The sequence below is a fragment of the Falco punctatus genome, assembly GCF_963210335.1.
Source record: "Falco punctatus genome assembly, chromosome: 7".
Classification (NCBI taxonomy): Eukaryota; Metazoa; Chordata; class Aves; order Falconiformes; family Falconidae; genus Falco; species Falco punctatus.
In genome coordinates, this window is record NC_137587.1 from 66,062,777 (window position 1) to 66,083,497 (window position 20,721).

The 20,721-nt window shown below is 46.1% G+C and overlaps 2 protein-coding genes across 15 annotated transcripts in view; one reads left to right on the top strand and one right to left on the bottom strand.

Moving 5' to 3' along the window:
• MEF2A (myocyte enhancer factor 2A) overlaps positions 1 to 11,470 on the top strand; it is a 93,152-nt gene extending 81,682 nt beyond the window's left edge. For all 11 annotated transcript variants that reach the window (XM_080397222.1, XM_080397224.1, XM_080397229.1 and 8 more), the window contains 3 exons: positions 1,305 to 1,431; positions 6,750 to 6,876; positions 7,356 to 11,470. In XM_080397222.1, coding sequence (XP_080253348.1) covers positions 1,305 to 1,431; positions 6,750 to 6,876; positions 7,356 to 7,731 — 630 coding nt within the window. In that variant the 3' untranslated portion in view covers positions 7,732 to 11,470. The remainder of the gene's footprint in view (positions 1 to 1,304; positions 1,432 to 6,749; positions 6,877 to 7,355) is intronic.
• Positions 9,909 to 20,721, bottom strand: part of LYSMD4 (LysM domain containing 4) — a 31,102-nt gene continuing 20,289 nt past the window's right edge. The window contains exons 1-4 of one of the 4 annotated variants that reach the window (XM_080397254.1): positions 19,942 to 20,713; positions 18,852 to 19,136; positions 14,440 to 14,788; positions 9,909 to 12,080 (exon numbers count right to left, since the gene is read on the bottom strand). In XM_080397254.1, the coding sequence (XP_080253380.1) occupies positions 11,869 to 12,080; positions 14,440 to 14,788; positions 18,852 to 19,121 (831 nt within the window). In that variant the 5' untranslated portion in view covers positions 19,122 to 19,136; positions 19,942 to 20,713 and the 3' untranslated portion in view covers positions 9,909 to 11,868. Of the gene's footprint in view, positions 12,081 to 12,110; positions 14,789 to 18,851; positions 19,137 to 19,941; positions 20,714 to 20,721 lie in introns of those variants that run through there. The other 3 variants (XM_080397253.1, XR_013929728.1, XM_080397255.1) reach the window with 3 other exon arrangements.

Below are 20,721 nucleotides of genomic sequence, written 5' to 3' on the forward strand. Positions count from 1 at the left end.
AAAAGAATTAAGTGCTGCAGATACTGAAATACTTATATACCTGTCCAAAATACGGAAAAAGTGGTAGTAGCGTCAGTCTTTTAAAGCTAGGAAATGGAACTCTACCAAAGAGATGAAAACCTGCTACTTTTGTAGCAAATATATATTTTTTTTTTTCAGAGAGAGAGAGAGGCTTGCTTTAAAAACCTATTTTCAGCAGTTTGAAATCCAGCTCCCTTAATCAGAATGGTTCTGTAGGAATGTAGAAATGCAGGGTGTAGAGTGTTCTACACCTCTGGAATTTTTGAGACTTCTATAGGTAAAACTAAGTATCTGTTGTTTAAAAATGAAAAATGTGGCGTTTCCTGTTCTTGACAGTATCTGGCATGGCTAAATGGCGTTGAACTACATATTTTGAAGAAAGATTTCAGTTGCCTCCATGAAGAGCAGTACATTCTGTGACAGAGCAGCTTTGCTGTCTGGTGGTACTCACCACGGCATTTAATACAAGGTTTTCCAAACATCAAATTTGGGTAAAGTGCTTAATGTGAGTGATAGGTTTGCTACAGATGTTCATCCTGGTGTATGGGAAAGAAAGACTGTTGCTTAAAAAGCCACATTGTGCCTACAGTCAGATAATCTGAGACAATCTAGTTTAGCAATTTTTCTTGTAAAAAAGCACAGTTGCTCTGTGTGAGCTCAAATGTCATTTGCTTTGAAACGTATCTGCATTATAACAAGTACTCTCTCGGTTTCTCAGGAACCATGGGAACAGCAAGATTATTTTATCACTGAAGTCTTATCAACACAAATTTAGAAGATCTCTGTGTTCCTTTCAGGACAGGTGTAGTCAGCACAGTGTCAAAACTGGCAGCTAAAATTTTGAAAATTGGATGAACAACAGGGAAGTGGGAGACTCTTTTCTGGTGGAACTGCACCTCACCATCTGCACTAAAACCCCTTTAAAAATTAAGGCTAAAAACTCTTAAATCACTTAAGAACTTCTGAGAATTGTAGTGTATATCCCTAAGAAACTGCATTTATTTTTATGTCCTACGATTCTAACCCCGTTGAAATCTGCATGCACAGGAAGTGGATCAGTGAGTCTTAATTTTATTTTTCATTTCAGTTTGCCAGGATCATTTTGGTTGTCTTGAAATGTTTTGGCTTGTTTAGAAAATCTATCCTGACAAAAAGAATGTATTCGTAACTAAAGCAAAGAAACACATGTTAATTGAATGCTATTTTAATATTAGCGCTTGATTATTTTTTTTTTTCATTATTTTAACTGATATAACAAGACATGTTATTTTTAATCATTTTAGAATACCCAAAGGATAAGTAGTTCTCAGTCTACACAGCCTCTTGCTACCCCTGTGGTGTCTGTGACAACTCCAAGCTTGCCTCCGCAGGGACTGGTGTATTCGGCCATGCCTACTGCCTACAACACTGGTAAGCGTTGTTTTTAATAAGTGGCTTGATTTGTCAGGTGTACAAGGCTTTTGTGATTCGTAAGCCCAGAAAATTAGCATTTCTGTGACACTTCACTTTATTTTCCTATTCAGTTCAAATGAAGGCTCTTATTCATCAAAAATGAGCCTTTGACTTGTAAAATGTGTAAATGTTGAGACTTACATCAGGGAGAAGCTTTCAGTCAGTCAGGTTGCACACAGCAGAATGCAGAGGCACAGAGAAAGGCATCGCTTACAGCAGCAGTGTTCAAGCTCTCCGTCTGAGAACTGGCACGCCTCACATTTAAGCCATAGTTGGTACTCCAGAGCATGCTGTCCCTTTCGATCCGCCCTGCTCAGCTCCAGCGGCAGGAGGGAATTGGATCCTGCTGGCACTTCCGATGTACGGAAAAGCGCAGGTAGGGCTTCCCGTCAGTAGCTTCCTCGAGAGTGAGGTGGGGACTCCAAGGAAGGCGCTGCCAGCGTTCCGCCACTGTGAGTCTGTTACCTGAAGGACCTTACGACTGTTATCTTGTCCAAGATGGGTATGATGCGAGGAATTTGGTATTATAAGCGATAATTAAGTTGCTGGTTTGGAAAGTAGTTCATGATGTGGTGCCTCCTACTTTTATCTCCCTAACAATAGGGATAATTTTGACTTCAATCTCAAGGTTCTTCATTTGTTGCAGACCCCGTATGTAATCAGTGAAGGAATTTTTGTAATCATTTCATCGAAAGGCTGCCGCCTTGATGGCGTCAGCTTGATTACCATTGATCTGTGATGCATAGTTTAATTTTCAAATGCACCTGCAGAGAAACTACATGGCAGATAAGTGTCAATAAATTTTGTAAGTCAGATGAAATAGCGATTAGTTAAAACTGAAAAGGGAAACAATGGTAGTAATTCCCCAGTTTGCTGTTCTTTTTAGATGAAGTCCAGTTAAAACGTTGAAACATAAGTGCTGTAATTTGTTAAAACAGGAATTTCTGAATTGGGGACCACTGCTGGCAATGTTCAAGTCTTATTCTTAGGCTTTCAGATCCTTTAAAAAACCCATGTATCTTGTTGATCTCTTCTGCAATGATCGCTCTGGGGAACGGAGCTACACTACTGAGCTTCCGTGTGTAGCTGGTCAGCCCTGGCCAGGCAGGAGGGCCTGGGGCAGTGTGCTCTCCTTTCTGTGGCGCTTAGGAAGACCCGTGCCTCCTTCCAGTAGAGGAGGTTCCCCAGGAGCGTCTCTTCCCTCAGCCTGTACAGTCTTCCGCGGGTCGCTGGCAGGCACAGGATGCTCAAGACCCTGCAAGGCAGTGGAGGGCATACTGGGGGGGGGGGGGGGGGGGATAAAATGCTTTTCCTTAAGGAGCCATTGTGTTGGGGTAAGGTGGCAAGGTTTTGGTGGCGGGGGTGGATACACAGGCATGCTGCAGGGGTGGCTTCTCTAAGATGGGATCAGGAGCAGTGTCAGCGCGCGTTTCAGCCGGCCTCAAGCTGCATCTGCTGCTGCTGCCCGAAGCTGAGCCCGTCAGCGATGCTGGTGGCATCTCTGTGATAACGTGTTAAAGAAAGGGTCAAAAACGCTGCGCTGGTCTCTTGTCAGTGACCTAATGTTCTTGCTGTTGTGCAAAGGTCAGGACAAATAAAAAACCTTCAAGGTTTGTAGAAAATGGCCAAAACGGAGTGATACAGAGGTTTTGTAATCTTCATTTTCTGCAGGGCAGGACACCATCAGGTGTCTGTAATGTTGGCAGATGGAACAGACAGAGCAGCCATCCATCTGTCATAATTTCCCCCCCCCCAAAAAAAAAGATGGGCTTTTATACATTTCTTCACTTTTTTTAGCTTTGAAAGTCTTCACTACAGTTTTTAATTTAGACTTGTAGCCGTCTTCTAGCCAGAAAACTCACCTCTTTTTGTATTTGTATCTTTTTGTATTAATGTGCTGCTCAGCTGCCCTTTACTGCCCCTCAGCCGCGTTCTGCATTGGCTTGCCTGGGAGGCGCTGCCCCGGGCAGTACGGCAGGCGCGGGGTTCGCATTTCGGGAGGGACAATTTAGTCATCAGCAACAGTAAATATTTATACTGTGGTAGCGCCCAACTAAATTGCTGAACACTTATGCAAATAATCGCTGCCCTGAGGGGGGTTAAAGTCTAAAGAAATGAATGAGGGAGAAGATGGGGTTGCAGTAACAGGAACGCGAGTGGAGTGAAGAATTGAGCTTGGTGACTTGGATTATAAGTTTAAATATGAATTTTCTGGGCACAGGGATCTTGGTTTGATACCTGCCACAAAGATGGTTTATATATTGCATGTAATGGCTGTTACAGATAGTTCTGGGCCCTGCTCAGAGGACTCAACGTTGTGTTTTACCTGTCACCTAACAAATCCCTTCAGCCTTTCACGCAGTCTGACGTTTCAGGAAGCAGTGTTGCCTGTGTCCCTCAATCCAGAAAATAACCTCCAAGCTGACGGCTAAAACAAGCTTAAAACATCAAAAAGATGAGTGGCTGCAACTCAAATCTCAGGAAGCAGCAAAGACAGTTGAAACTGGTGTCCTATGCAATGGACAAGTGCTGTTATCATTGCGATATTATTTTAAAAACCAGCCTATTTCCTTGTGATAATGCAGTAACTTGTGAAAAGCTTTTAGCCTTTAATGTTTTTCAGACACTTTAAAATTGTTTCTATTAGATTGAGCCTTTCAGGGGATTTGCAAAAAGAAATTTGACGTTGAAGCCAATTGTCATCTGGGTATTCTCAGGGTAGTCACCACTTACGTAGCAATTTCAGTTGTGCAGTTCAAGGACTAAGATAAAATTTAGATACCTAAATTGCTTTTCTGGATTGATAGGGTTGTTTTTCAGGGCTAGAGGGGATAGATTCAGCTTTTAGATCCTTAATTAAAATGTTGGCTACCGGTTTTGCAGAAATATGTTATTATCTAGGTTGTTTTGCTGGAGAAGTATTCTTTCTGCAGATTACTGGAGGAAGGGCCAGAACAAACAGTTACTTGTTCTAAAACAGGCTAGGCATTTTTATAAAATACTGAAAAAAAACCCCACAAGAGATCAGTTAAATATTAACTTGCATTTCAGCAGAGCGTATGTAGCCATAAATTTTATTGCTGGCTTTAGGTCAGTTATTTTGCAAAGGCGCAAACTTCAAAGGTACCCCCTTGCCAGGGTCCCGGCAGTAACGGCTTCCATCGTGTGGAAGCTGCTCTTCCGTCCGTACGGCTTTTCCATCTCGCATCCGGTCACTCACGTACAGAAATCGGTGTCCTGCTTTTACTGCCAGCGGTATGGGATTATTTAGGGGGACGATAATGCAGCTAATGGTGTGGTGGCACGTGCGTTCTTTGGAAAAGTATCTCCTCAACCCCCTGGCATCAGGCGTGTTCTGTCTAAAGAAGTTAATTGTCCGTTATCATAAAAGCTGTAATTGCAAAGAAAAAAATACATGGAAACTGCACTCCTGTAAGCGTTTTCTTCAGGTCAGCTCTTCCAGAGATCCCCTTGGCACAACAGCACGTCCATCGCGTGCGTTTACATGTACCGCACTTGCAGGCTGCCCTGCGTCTGGCTGCTTTGAAGGCGGAGCGGTGGCCGGGTCAGGGGAGGGCTGTATGTTTTTGGGGTTGTTTTAGTCTTGTAAAAAGGGCTTTGGATCCATCAGCTTAGGAGAAATCTTTCGGAATCTGTTCAGGAATACTTGTGAGGGTATTTTAGAGTTCCAGTCAGTGTCAGCGGAGAAGGAATGAAAGAGAACGCCAAGGGCAGCTTAAGTAGCTTCACCTGCTGGGTGAGCTGGGGTTCCCCAGCCCTTCGGGAAGGCTCTGGCAGCGGTGCGGGGGGGCTGGCTGCTGCTGGCACCGGCTCTCCTGACTTTGCAGGCTGTTGAAAGGGAAGCCTGGGAGTGATCCACAGCAAACAAGCTGGTGGATGGGAATGGGGAAATTGTTCAAGAAAGTTTGATCTCAAGAGTGATAAATCATAACGGTGGTGTCATTTTAGGACAATGCTAAAAAAACCCCGCTGAACACACACCCCCCCACCACACACACCCCTCCCCAAAGGGAGAAGATCAAAACCCAACCAAACACAAACCCTCTTAAGCAGTTTTTGGTTCACCTGCTGGCAGTATGGGATGAGTTTGGCTGCTAGCATTATGTTGCATTCTCAAGAGACTAGAAATTATTTTAAGCAAGCTGTACTACAGAATAATCAAAAGCAGAGAAGTGTCTGTGGCTTTGTTTTAAAACGTGAAAGAGAAGCATGAGTGATAATGATAAAGTGAAAATAACTTCACCTCTGTGAATGAAGTGAGAACTGCCTAAGCTTTATAGCAGAGCCAAATAACAGCCAGTCACTGACTGTTGATTAGGAATATATTGTGTCTTCCATTATCCATGTAAGTTGTATTTCTAAATAATTATACTTTTTGCCTTAAACAAAGAGGTTTCTTTTGTTTATTTGATACAGAGATGACATTTTTTAATCAGATACAAAATAAGGAGTGAAACTGTTGTGGGGAGAGGGAAAATGCGGAGCGTGACAGTAGGACTGCACAAACGAGTGGACAGAGGGGTCCCTGAGGCTGCCAGCTGCAGTGACTTGGCTTGCACGGTGCCGTAGGCAGCCCCTGCCCCACGGGCTGGCTCCCCACAGAGGCTGTGGGGCTGTGAGCTGCCTCGTACCGTGAGCCAGCAAGGTGGTACCTGCGCCTTGTCCCACCGACCGCTGCTCCCACGCGGGGACTGAACCAGAGCCAGGACAGCGGCATAAACTCTGTGCGAGAAACACCAGTCCCTTCCAGTGACTTGCGTGCATTCTTCCCTTTTTCTTTCATTTTGGAATTTCCATACAGACAAAAATCTTTGCAAATACTTGTCTTACTGTAAGATGCATGTATTATTTTTATTTATATATATATATATATATATATATATATATATATATATAAATTATATATACACACACACACAAATGCATCAGTGGGTTTGCACAATGCATAAATGGGTTTAGAGGAAGCTATACGAGATGGCACCGTGTAGGAATTGAGAGCAGAAAGTGCCAAACAAGAAAGAAAGTTAATCATTTGGGGGCTTAAGTCCTGTTACGCTCCTTGTGAAGTTAGGAGGACTGCACCCAGGCTTCATAGTTTCATCTGGACTCCTTTGGGTCACTTGCCCTTACTGGTTTTGGGCAGAAGGCCTTTACATTTGCGTGTGTGTGCACATGTATCACATACATCTTCATGTGTTTATACATACATACAAATCTATAAACTGCTTTCTCGCTTACTTGTTTTTCCCTCTTAGATTACTCCTTGACTAGTGCAGACCTGTCTGCCTTGCAGGGATTTAACTCCCCCGGCATGCTGTCCTTGGGGCAGGTATCCGCCTGGCAACAGCACCATCTCGGCCCAGCAGCCCTCAGCTCTCTCGTGTAAGTACAGCCGGCAGCGCTGCAGTGCTGCACCGCGCGGGAGCTTCTGCCGCTTCAGGCTGTGCGGTCGGCACCAGGGAACGTTTAGCACGGGACCATTTTAATTTCTGTGTGCCGGAGACAGCGCGTTGCCTTTCAGGTTGGCTCCTCGGTTGCGGAAGCGTTTGTGTTTAGCGTTGTGCGTCCCTTCTGTCGGTTCAGTGCGCAAGCGGTGTCCCTGCCTGCCCAGCTGCTTACAGAGGAGGCACCTGAAATGTTTGGGAATGGGAAACGTTTCTGTTTGTTCTTAACGTCTAAATGCAGTTCAGGCCTTTTAATTAATGCTTTTTTCAACTTTGTTTCTTCACCTCAGTAAGCTGCATTTATTTACATACTCATTTTGAGGGTGTCAAACCACGAGACCACAAAAATGTGAATTGTCACTTGCTTTTCCTTTTGTGTGTTTTCTTATTTCTGCCTTTTGGTTTTCTTTTTCCCAGTACTGGCAGCCAGCTATCTCAGGGTTCAAATTTATCCATTAATACCAACCAAAACATCAACATAAAATCTGAACCAATTTCACCTCCCCGGGACCGTGTAACTCCCTCTGGGTTCCCGCAGCAGCAGCCACAGCCGCAGCCACAGCCACCGCAGCAGCAGCAGCAGCAGCAGCAGCAGCAGCAGCAGTCGCGGCAGGAGATGGGTCGCTCTCCTGTTGACAGCCTCAGCAGCTCCAGCAGCTCCTATGATGGCAGCGACCGGGAGGACCCGCGGAGCGATTTCCATTCACCTGTCGTGCTGGGAAGGCCGCCGAATGCAGAAGATAGAGAGAGTCCGTCGGTAAAACGAATGAGGATGGACACGTGGGTGACATAAACTTGCAGTGTTGCCTCTCCAGTTTTGTGTTCTCAAAATGAACTGTCCTGACATATCTAAATTTATAAATAAGGACATAAGTATATTTATATGTATATACATACGTGCATATATATATCTTCACATGCATATATATGTGCTAGTGTGTGTAGCATACACAAAATCATCAGGCACTTATGACAAACTTCTTGTATAGCTGCAGATGTCCCATGGTAAAACGTAACAGAACAATCCTATAGGTATTGATCTAGTCTGGCACTTACCTGGACTTGTTGTTTTAATAATATAACCTGTTTTGCAAAGAAACGTTGTACCCGCATTATAATCCTACCACACTAGATTGCAGAAACCAAGAGGGCTCGCCTGTAGTAATGTCCCTGTGTGTTTTATTCAAGCTGTATGGTTACTTGTAGTTAAGAAATAATGCTTTGTAGCAGCAGAGCAGTAGAAAAGCAGGAAGAAGAAAGCAATACTGTACATAAAATGACCTTTATATTACCCAACCTGGCATGGGTCTCTATTGCAGAGGGTGCATGGAGAAGGGCTGATGCTATAAGAAATAAATAAAATAAAAAACCACAAAAACAAAAACCCTGTTTTGCACGTGCAAAAAAAAAAAATAGTGTATTGGGTCAAAGAAGTGATTTTTTTAATGAGTGAAAGAGAGACATAGAGAACTCGCATGAAATATTCAGAAAATATTAGCCTAGAAAATAGAACGTTAACAAAATAAAATTAATATATTAAGTTATAATTGGAATATGTTTGACAAATTTGTTTTTACGTTCATACCTTTGAAAAATATAGAAACGGATTTTAGCTCATGTATATTTTATATTAAAGAAAACAATACCCTAATGAATTGAAGACTATATATAAAGTTATATACAGTACTTTTGAACACATTCTGCTATGAATTATTTATATAAGCCAAAGCTGTATGTTGTAGCTTTTTTGTAGAGTATAGTTTTATCTTATTTTGACTTTCTAGTTTTTGCTTTCAAAGATGAAAAGGAAAAACTTGCAGGCGGAACCTTGGGGGAAAAATAAGCCATGAACACTTATATGTAAATTTAAATTTGAGCCAAACTCTTTGTGTATATAGCATCCTAAATATATTATCACCTTTGGTGTAAGTACCTATGTATTGTACGTTCACCAGATTAAAAAGTATATTTTTGTGGATTGACGCCAACTTGAAAAAAGGCGAGGTCCTTATTAAGTAGAGTATTCACTGTTTAATATTTACTATTTTGTTAAATATACTGTACTTTCTTTGGATTTTAATTATTATTAATATTATTATCCAGATTTTTCAGAGGGTGTATAAAGGGGTCGTCCCCCTCACTGGTGGTGAATGTGTGCCGTTAAATTGTAATCTCTGTGCTGTATGGTTAAGCTTCATTATACATTTTATATATATGTATATAAATAGCAAAGTGGCAAAAAAAAAAAATCCGGTGTTAAGTTCATCCTGCATAAATATAAAAAATCTGTTACAACACATTTTAAAGGCATCATTTTAAAGCTGCCTCTTCTGAGGAGGAAAAAAAAAAAAAAAAGTGGAAAAACTTGACCTAATTTCTCATGATAGGGAACCAACACATATCAGATGAGCACGGGAGGTTTTTTAAGTTGGTAAGTGGTTTGGGATAAAAGCCTGAGCCTCGGCCACGCGTTTGCCGCTTCCATCACAGGCAGCGAGGAACACGGAGCCCCTTGTGCTGCCCGAGCAGGCTGGGGGACGGTTTGGTTGTGGACACGGTTGGGTGGGTGATGTCCCTTGTGCAGTCTGGCTGTGTCCCAGCGAGGAGGAGGAGGAGGAGGAAGGCAGTGGGGCAGCACCAGCGCCCCCGCCAGCCCGGTGGTGGGGCAGAAGGCGGGTGTGAGCAGCAGTGTCAGAGCCAGACGCTGAGCCGGCTCAGGCCAGCCCGGCACGGTGGCCGGTGGCGCAGGGGGAGCGCTCCGGCCTGATCAAGCTCCAGGCCCTTGCCCTGCCCTCTGCTCGCCCCACACACTGGCTGTTTGTGCTGGGGACTAAATTAACAGAGATGACTACAGCTGACTGCTGGCTCTAGTTCTGGGGGAAGAAACTACACTGCTCTTCTATTATCCAAAGTCCTTTAAAGTTATCCCTGGTATTTATTAAATTTTTGCTTGGGCTTTAAATTAAAAAAAAATTAAAAATAACTATCACTTGATATTGTAACCAAGAAGTGTGAGAATTGGAAAGCCAAGGGGGGATGGCCCTCTCCTCAGCCCCTTGCTGCGCTGTGCGACTGAAGAGCACACTTCGGTCCGTACCGCCAGCCCAGCCCCCTCACCTGCCGGCACCGTGACTTTCCAAGACACACAGGTCCCGTTCCCGCCTCGCCCTCACCTCCGGCGCTCGCCCTCCATCTCCTGGGGGCAGTTCCTGGGTCACAGCCGCGCAGAGGGAAGGGCGACTATTCCCGCAGTGACTGAGTTCACTTACCACCTCAGAGAACCTGTTCATGCTCTGAAAAGCTATGTGATTTTTTCATTATTTATGCACATATATGAACTTTGCTGTACATCTGAGTGGGAGTTCTGCATTCACATTTACTGTCTATTTTCTTGTGTGCCTTATAAGATGGCTTTGCTGACTGTATCTCAATAGTCTTTATTTCTATGCAGGTTTTTAAACAGTACTATTACTGTTTTCTTAAAGAAAAAAGCTACATAAGGGTTAGAGTTTGTATTGAAATTGCACCAATGAGCTAAAAAAAACCAACCAACAAATAAATGATGGGTTCTTAAGAACTGCTCACGGGACTGTTCACGTTGCCCCAGACCCTCCAACGGACTCGGCAGAACAAGCCTTTCCACAGCCCTGCGGCATCGGGGCCAGACTCATGCCGTTGAATAAATGGGAATCCTGATTTTTAATAACAAGCACCTAACTTTGGAACATACTTTTTTAGGAATTGTAAAAATGTTTTGTAAAAATGAAATAATGACATAGCACAGGTATTTCAACAGGTAAAAAAATACTTTTTTAAATTAACAATACTGAATGAAGTTGCAAGTGGATCCAATCCTAGTCTGAACCCATTCAGGTCTGAATGATTTAAGATTTTTATCTCTGTTGTGACAAATCACCTCTCCATCTTCGAGCTCTCACTATAGTATTTAAAAATACACGTTATCAGGGATTCGTCAGAGACAAATGCTTTAGCCTTTCCTTTCACTTAAAGGACACTAATGCATCAGAAACTTGCGAATTACTGTGCGCACAAGAAATACATAGTAAATAAGGAACAAAATAACTCCTAACAATTGATCATGGGAAGAAGTTAAATTAGAATGTGAAAGAAAGACTTAACAAATGTAAACATTTAAATCTTAGTAGAAACTTTCTTCACTTTGCTGTGCAAGAGAACACTGCTTTGCTATATTTAAAATGGCTTTTTTAAAAGAGATTTATGTATTTGGTAAATGTTTGTAGTCAACAGTTCACAAAGAAGCTGTTCACGGTTTAATGATGATAAGCCGTTTGGCGGCACAAGCTGGACTTTGTTGCCATCCTTGAGACGAATCTTTTAAGAAAAAAATAAGTTAATCTCAATTTTTTTCCCTGAATGTGTTGTTTTTTCTTCAATATACAATAAATATTCTAGTGAACTTTTTATCAAATGGTTAAGAAAATGCTAGAGGTTGTTGTAAAATATTTGTATCCTGCATTCACTAAAGTAAAGATACTGGCTTTTACTGTGTACTCCAGCCTCTCTCGTATTTGCACGGCCCGTGTTCCTGTTGTGTTCGCCCTTCTTTTGCCCCCTCGCCAGGTACCTGAAACACTCGTTGAGTTCCCTTGTGAAGTACCAGCTTTACGGTTCTTCTAATCAACACGGATTTTGGGGGCTACATACACTGGCTCCGTTCCCGTTACGAACCAACGCTCTGTAAGAACCTTATTACAGAACACTTACAGACATCTGCAGAACGCCCCGGGTAAATCCAGCGGGTCAACTGAAGGCCAGACCTTCTCTTCCTGCCCCTCTCCACTGCCTTTGCTGCCACACTGCAGCAGGCCAGGCAGCAGGGTGAGTGCAGGGACGCGGTGTGGTGGCTGAGGGCCCAGCGGCAGGGCCCCGCTCCCAGTGCCACTCTGCCTCAGAGGCCACAGCTCTGCACTTTGAAACCGGCCACACGGAACCGGCGCTGCCCCCACGCGTACTGTGGGGCGCCGAAACATCTTTCACCTGAGAAAAGTCCCTGCAGAGAAAGGTGTTCCCAGCTTCTGCTCCGTCTGGTGTCGGGTGGGCGTGCGGCAAGGCGCTCGGCTTTCCAGGGGAAGCGCTCAGCTGCGCGACAGCGGAGTCTCCCTGTGGTAACAAAAAAGCACAAGCCGGGGGTAGGTGGTGCTCCTAGTGCTTTTATTTAATTTTGCTTTCTTTAAAAATGTAATAATGCCCCCCCACACCCCCAAACAAAGATACATTTCCTTCATAGAAGAAAAATAGAAATTTTTGTTCAGTACAAGATACTTTAGAGACCTCGTTTACAAAATTAGGTTCCCCCAGGCTTTCCTGAGTACTATTTTTGATGGGTGCAGAAAACACAGGGTGTCATTACACCATCGCCTGGCTCTGGCTCTGCCTGCTTGGCCAGCTGTGCCTCACATCCCTGGAGACACCTCAGTCCCTTTTTCCCTGTCCCATGCGGGTGCTCGTCCTCAGGCCAGGAGGTGGGCGCAGCTGTACAACAGGAGCTTGTGCCACAGCTCTCGCCCTGCACCACCTTCGCTCACAAAGCCACAAGCAACAAGACCCCCCAGAAACCAAACCAGCCCCTCCCAAATCCCGAGGCAGCACTGCCCTGGCCTCGCAAAAGGCGGCTCTGGCCAGGCTGCGGCTCCGCTGGTGGGGCAGGCCGGCTGCGTGGGGCAGGGCCCTGTGCTTTCTGTAGGCAGCGGGGACGCCAGTGTGTGGGGCAGAAGGGCCACTGCAGTGCAAGCAAGCGATGGCTTCAGCCACCTGCCCACGCGCTCTACCCTCGGCCTGGGGCGGATGGCAGCTGCCGGCTGAGCGGCAGCAGAGCCCCAAGAGCCCAGGAACGGGCCGGGGCCCTCACCACAATGGCATGCCGCTCTCAGCTGGCTGCCGTTGCCATTGGGCCTCACCCCATCCCTGGCCGAGTTTCACACCACCACGCTCCCAAACGCCTTAGCAGGTGGCTCTAGGACAGCCATTACCTCTGCCCGCAGTCCCCGAATTAAATTTCAGAGGCAAATTCTTCTCTGCAGCAAAGCTCCCTCCCCCAGGCCTCAGCTTCTGCTCACTTCTAGCACGTAGCATTGATTGACTCAGCCCAAACCACACAGGCCACAGGCTGACCGACATCCCAGGACACCTCGAGCCACTGACGCATCACTGGACTTCCCTACGCAAACGTCAGCAGCTCACCAAAACGTTTAACGCTCTGCAGCCTCCCAGCCCCACCCTCGGAAGGATTCACACTGTGACGGTCCCAGGTCGCAGGGCTTCCTTCCTGGACCTTGCAATTAAACGCCATTTGGCAACACTCTCAGGTGAAGACAACAAACAAGGAAACTCAAGTCCATGACTGGAACCGAGTGTTTGAGATGCACCATTATGGATTATTATTACTTTTAAAAAAACCTTAACACCAGCTAGACCTCCCCCCAGCAAATGAGCCTTTCAGAGGCGCATACCACAGGCCGAACCCTACTCTCACCTCCTCCTCCAGTGCTCTCTGGCCACCCGTGGTCGCACTGATGTATTGGCCCTGGACAAGCAGCACCCTGGCAAAAGCACGATTCTGCACTGAGCTCTGCCTGCAGAGACACTGGATTTCAAGAGAAGTCTCTGAAAACTGCATCGAGGGGAAGAGGTCTGGGCTCACCCTTCACAGCGGTGGGCTTGAAGCACCCTAATAAACACAGCTTAAACACCTGCCCAAAAGGATGAAAAGGCGAGGTGCTGCCAGCATCCTCCTGCCGTGGCACACTTAGTGTGACACACTAGAAGTCATCGCCATTTTAGGCTTAAGTATGCCAAAACTGCCACAGTCTGAAAAAGATAAAAATGACAGTTTGGAGAAAAAGAAGAATCCCCGCTTCTACTCTAAGCATGAAGCGTTTTCTCAAACCACCACCAGCCCCCAGCTTTCCCATCACATTAATACTGCACTCTTCATCTCAGCAGCAAAGGATCTGCTTCAGACAAGGCATAAATACCTGAAGCAATCAAGAGGAGTGAATTGCTACAAAATACTTGCCCTCAACAAGAGTTCATGAATGTTAAGCCACCTGCCTGATGATATTTACAAGCAACAAGGCATCCTTATTTTTCTGTAAAAATCACCTCACCTCACTTTCAGTCAAGTTTGGGATTACAACATCAGCCACTTAAAAAAATAAAAATACTCTGTATTGTTATGCCCCTGAATGCACTAGAGTCAGTCACTGACGTACGGGCTTCAGTGCTGGGAGGACAGGCTGTTTGGCTGCTGCTCCCCTTTAGGATTTTTTTTCTACAACCGAGCTTTGTGGTAATTTCCCTTCCAATCCATCAGTTGAAATATCTGAGGTTAGCATAGTGTTGGAGGTATGGGCCACCAGGCCTTGTGTTTTAAAATAGATGATATAAAATACTGGCAGGACAATTCCTATCAGGAGCATAATAAAAACTGCGTTCCACCACTGGATTCCACAGTCCGCACCATTACTGGTCTCCTGCTTCCCCAACTCGGGCGGCAGCCTCTCCAGTGCTTCCATGCAGTACTCTGTGTTTAGCTGGACCTCCGCCTGCACTGCGTCCTGAATGCTCTTGTCAATCCCCCTGAAGTAGTCGCTCAGGTGCCTGCCGTCAGCAGAGCTGCTCACACCGTCATCAGGCTCTGGCAAGTCCAAAACCGTCAGGCCGGTCTGGGAGGGCGCAGTTGGGAGCGGCTTTAGCTCTCTGCCGTTCTCCGTTAACAGCCCGTGGGGCTTCACGGGGATCTTGATGGACTTCAGTGCATACAAGTCCTGCTCCCGGATGAAGTTGTTGACGCGTTTGATATCTGCAACCTACAGAACCCAAAAAGGACACGAGTATTAGTGTAGGGCAACCCACTACTGAAGCAGGAAGGAGCTACAGAACTAGTGTTGCAAACAGCTGTCAGAAAACAGAAGCAAGCCCTGGCTGCAAGTGGCTTAGTGTTTTGCAGAGACGTCCCGGCTGTTGCGGGGACCTTCCAGGTCCTGCAGGATAGAGACAGTCCCCTATTAAACCTGTCTATAACCTGCTCTAGCGCTCCCGTCTCTCTCATACCCTGTATTTTGCTTAGCACTGTTTTTCTTCCCTTTTGCTTTCTCTACCGTTCGCTCACCTACTTTCTAATCCAAGTTAAGGCAAGAAAAGTCTTCATAACATGTTCCTTTTTGAAACAGTTTTCATACCTTGAATAACACTTAAGTGTTTAAGGTGAGAGGACAACACCAGTACAAGCAAGCAAAACCCTCCCCCTGCTCAGAAAGTGATTTTGGAATGAACAGAGCTCTGTCTTCAGAGCACACTGCAGCCTGCAAAGCAAGATCACAGCCTGGAAGAGAGCAGGCGAGCATCTCTCCCACACAGGCATGAGCATCCCTCGCTCTTGTTCCCAAGCACCACCCCTCTCCTGCATGACAGCAGCTCCCCACAGCTCATTTCTCCACAGTTGGTACAGGCTCCTGCTGAAGGTAGCTTCAGGCAATAATCTCCGTGCATCTGTGATCATCTTTGGTGGTTCGTGTGGAGGGCTCCCATCTGTGACCGGTATTCCCACCCAGCTTGGGGATGCCAATAGCAGTAAGAGCAAGAAAGAACACACCATATGTACAGCATAAGTCACAAGGACAGCTGGTATTAAAGAAGAGACAGAGACAAGGCAGAGTTTCTCTGTTTAATGTTAAATGAAGAGAAGACAGCTTAATACAGTGTCCACTCACAACCACCTAATAAATAAGTACATGAACTCCTCAGTTGCCCTGAATCCTCTGTCAAATAAAATGGACTGTCAGCGTGTGCAAGGAGCTCTCCAAAGCAGCCAAAGAGACATGGAAGAACCTTGAAGGAAAGGCTGGAGGACGCAAACCAAAGATAACAGCAAGACCCCAAACCAAAGAGAAAGGCAACATGAACAGGTTAACCACCTCTGACAGATCATACACAAGAGAGACAGTACAAGGACTGCACTTTTGCAGAAAGTTTTAATTTGTTCTTTTAGAAATCTAGTAAATTACTGTACAAACTGCATTCACTGCACACTCACAAGCCTCAGGCTACCAATGAAACAGGGGAACTAAAAATAAGAAACCAAGAAAGCACTTCCTAAGCAAGCGTGTAAGTGCCATCAGCGCTAAAACCACTGATAGTTCAGGGCAAAGATCTCCTTTTAAAGGACAACACATGAATACACCAGAAGGGACCCTGAACATCTCCCTCCCCATTGCCAACACGTGTTCAGGACTACTTGCAGGCTGCGCTGCTGCCAGGAGCAGGGCGGGGTGCCACCCCCCAGCAGCACAGGAGGTGTCAAGGGAACAGCCATCCCTGCTGCCCTGCAGGGACTTCCTAGGGGAGAGAGGAGCTGCCTCTGGCATCAGATCTTCCAGCCCATACACACTGACAGGAAACCACACATCGAGCTCATCTACCGTGCAGTCCCTGAAAGGTGGCAAGTCTGCCACATGGCAGCCAGAAAGCCAGACTCTGCTGGAAGGTAGAGATGAATGCCTGAATCTCACACTTACGCTTGAGAAATCTGAAAATGGGACCTTTAACCAAGTTCCTAATCTGGTGCCCCTGAGGCAAAAGGAATCCTCAGTTGCCGGTTCAGACTCCTCACAGCTTGTCCCAGTGTAACATCAGGACTTACACCCTGCAAAATAATTTAGTTATGAAATAACAATCTCACCCAAAGCCTCCTAACTGAGGTGGTGCTTCGATTTTTGGTTTTGTTCCAATGGAAACAAATTATCGGGATAGTAAATATCCCCTGCAGTGTCTCCAATGAAACATGGTAATGTTGTGCTAAGGCTCTAGAAACAGAAAGTGGAGCAGCACTCACGCAGAAACAACAAACAAAGCTGATGGGAAGCACGCAAGCTGCACAAGCCATTTAGGCTTATTTTCTGTACTAATTTTTTTGGCTGCAGTGAGCTCCTCTTGTCCCAGCTAAGAACAATGCCAAAAGCAGGCCAGGACTATAAATGGTCAAGAGTAAAAATGATAATTTTGAAGTGCTTTGCATCTCTGCCAATTTATCTGTAGCACACACAAAGCTGTTTGTTGCACTGTCTCAATACTCCCACCCTCAAGTCGACCCTGACCATACCAAAACCAACAGCAAGTTCTTACTGATTTCAAGGAGAAACTCTTCCTGGATTTTTTTTAAACACAGTTGCACATGTTTGTGGCTACAAATCTTGTGCAAGCAAAATAACAATACATGAAAATTGATCAGTGCCAGTCTGTAAACGGACAAATACATGAATCTCCAATAAGGACTTCTGTACCCCTTCAATTTAACCAGATCAGGTCAGAAATACCCCTTCTGGGAGAGAGGGAGGCAGCAGGACAGTTTTTTTCCTGTGGGAGGAGAACACTGACTACCTAGTCCTTCCCCATTAGTTTGCTTTCCCCACCAGACAAGGCCAGCTGCCTTGGGCAGGCCAGGCAGAGTAAATCCACCTGTACCTGCGACGGCTGAAAGGCTCCAGGAGCCAGGCAGCAGAGAAGGCAGCTGAACAGCCATGGCCGGGACAGGCCCGAGTCCTCCTAGTTACTGTACAGGGGGCACAGCAGGATTTTTCATGCCATAAACCAAAGGAGTTGTTTAGAATCTTCCTCCTTGGAGTTCACTGAACTGCTGGGATTCTGCATAAGTGGCAAGAACAATACAATTGCTGCAGCTTAGAGATGAGCACACAGTCACAACTATGAAGTCAACCGCTGCAGCCGAGTTCTCAGGCTTTGGTGGTGCCAATCAAGGCCTATTCAAGACCTACCAGACTTGCTTCTTCACACGCATCAGGCTTGTCAGCAGAACCTAGAAGGATTTCTTTTTTGTTTTGTTTTTGTTTCTAAGGGAATGGGAGGGGAGGAGAGGAATTGTCGCAATTCCTTTAAGCCCTCTTGCTTCAGCTGCACCACACAGCTGTTGTGTTGTTAAGCAAGACAGACTGCAATAGTATTGCAGCGGTTGAGCCAGTACTGTATCATTATCCCCATTCAGGTCACTGTCCAATTGTTTGCATCACGGAACTTTTTAATCACAGTCTAGCTTGCAGATAAAGGAGGCTCTAAAAATACAGCTTTAACTGCTAAACGACGGGGTACTTCTAATATTCAGATCAGGTAATTAAACTTTTCAACAGTTTTTCTATCAAGCACTCTGCTTTGGAACAAAGGGAACATATTTTGTAATATGTTCCAGCTCCAGAGAAAATTCACCGTGCACATGCACTCCCTTCTGCCTGCAGATGGCTGAACCGCACATGCTTCTGGGTAGACAGCAACAATGCAAACCCATACGCAAGGACAGCACCTGGAGTCTGGGACCTGAACTTCAGCACCTCTTCTTCTCCAAGTCAACCCGTTAAGACTCAGGCCTTCCTTGCAATATGTAAGCTCATACCTTTTGAGAAATAAATGAAAACAAACCAAAACCAAACCAGACCACACCAGAGTGACACTTCTTTGTATCGTTCAGCTTGCTTCAAAAACTGCATGCTCCTTGAGAGCAGGGCTCTGACCCTCACTTCTGTACTCAGCTTCTTAGTTTTTGCCCGCGCTTAAATAACTAAGTAGAAATCACAACTGCTATGCTGCACTTAGTCACTCAAATTAAGCAGGAAAGCAGGTCACACAGGGTGTGAGGTTGACAACACCTTCCTAAGCTGTCAGCTGAAGAAATCTTTTTGGGTTTGTTTTTTTTATACCTTTCTCCAGCTCAGTTTTACCCAGATATTGACCATTCACGAAATACATAGAGCACACACTTGTCCGTGCCAAAAGTATTAGGAAACAGTGTGCCTTCCTTCTGGAAGCTAAGCTACGCAGAAAACACCTCTGAAGTAATAAAACCCAACCAGAGACAGCTCTTACTTTACAACCATACTGCAAGGCTAGCTTGTTAAGATTATCATCCTCTGTAATCTCTCGTTCCAGAAGTACCACATCTCCAGCTCTGTCCTGAGAAGTGCTGCATCGCTGCTGCTCCTTGCCTCTTGGTCGCAATTCCATAACATTGAGTTCCTCCTCTGACTCTTCCGAATCAGAATGGCCATTGGGAAACACATACACCTGCCTGCCTGGGTAATTATGGATGGTGACAGGAGCCTGGAAGGATCTTGTCCGGCTCTCATTCAGCCTCATCTTTTATACCAGCACCTGGAAAAAAATCAGAAAACAAAACCCAAAAAATTTTGAATTTCCTTAATACCAGTGTTTATTTCTTAGCATGTAAGATTTGGGAGAATGGGCAAAAGCACAGTAGTTGCATGTGTGCGCACACACACGAAACTCTCCTTCTACCCAGACCTTCTCAGGGACATATCCAAAAGATGCCATTCTAACAGCAATGACAGAAATATTAAAAGGTTATGTACACAAACTTCAACAATGGGTATATTATTTTCAAACCTTTTTTTGTCTACCTGTGGACAAACCACTACATAACACTACTTTGCTATATATCTTAAATGCTACTTTCAGTAATTTCATAAAAAAGCAGCAGAGTCACTTGAGCAAAGTATCTTTAATTAGGGTAAAAAAAATCCATGGGACCGTATCAGCTCTCCTACCACTATGCATTAAAAACTGACCAAAATTGTCCTTTATATCATGATCCTTTCCAGAAGTACTTAATTTTCTACACTTTGAATCCACATTTTAATTTCAGGGAAATGTGCTTTTTTTAAAAAAACAAAAAAGGACAGGTGAACCTACACTTAACTTCCAACTGAACAACTAGTCCACCTGAACGACTCTTGTACAAACGAGACCAGAACCTGCCCGAGCACTTTGTTCTAATTACTGCTAGACCTACAGCTGCAACTCATTCGGAATTTACTTCCCCCCCCCTCCCCCCAGCCCCTTCAATCCTCAATTCCACAATCTGTTGTCAGGGTCAGGTATAGGTAAAAAACCACCACGTTGTCAGGGAACTCCATTGACCCTAGTATTCTCAACTTACCCATACAAGATTCTCATGGTGAAACCACTACCATTTTATGGCATCTCATTAGTACTGAGCACATCATCCCCACACTGCAGGCTCACAGCTGTGCTAGAAGAGCTTAAAATTTAAGACTAGTTTCTCCCTGGGCAGTCCGGTGGGACACCTCTGCCTTTGAAGCTGTAAGCCAGGCGGCCTCCTCAGAAGGTGCTCCCCTGACACACTGCCTGCTTCTCCCCAGGGAGGGCCACTTTTCTCCAGCCCGGCTCTGGCCACCCCGACCCTAGCACCCTGGGGTCAGCCAGGCGGGGCGAGGGCCTGGCTCCTGCCCCGCACCGAACCCGGTGCCAGCAACCACAGGGCGGCCCGGGCCCGCCCACCCCCCCGCTTCGGCAGGGCAGAGGGGCACCCCGGCTGCGGGCTCGGGGGCCTCCTCAGGCCGCGGCCCGCCCGGAGCCTCACTCGGCCTCCGGGGGTCGGCGCGTCGCTCGCATCAACCCCGTGCCAGGGCGCCGCTCCCCCCAGCGCCTCACGCACCCGCCGCCCCCCTCAGCGCCTCAGGCACCCGGCGTCCAGCTCCCCTCAGCGCCTCAGGGGGGACCCCGCTCCCCTCTGCGCCTCAGGCACCCGGGGACCCCGCTCCCCTCAGCGCCTTGGGTGGGGGGGCCCGCTCCCTTCAGCGTCCCAGGGACACTGGACCCGGTCCACGGTGAGTGGGCCCTGCCCCTCTCCCCTCAGACCCCGCGCCCCCAGGAGCGGCCGAGCCCTGACCCCCGTGGCGGGCCCCGTCCCCAGCCC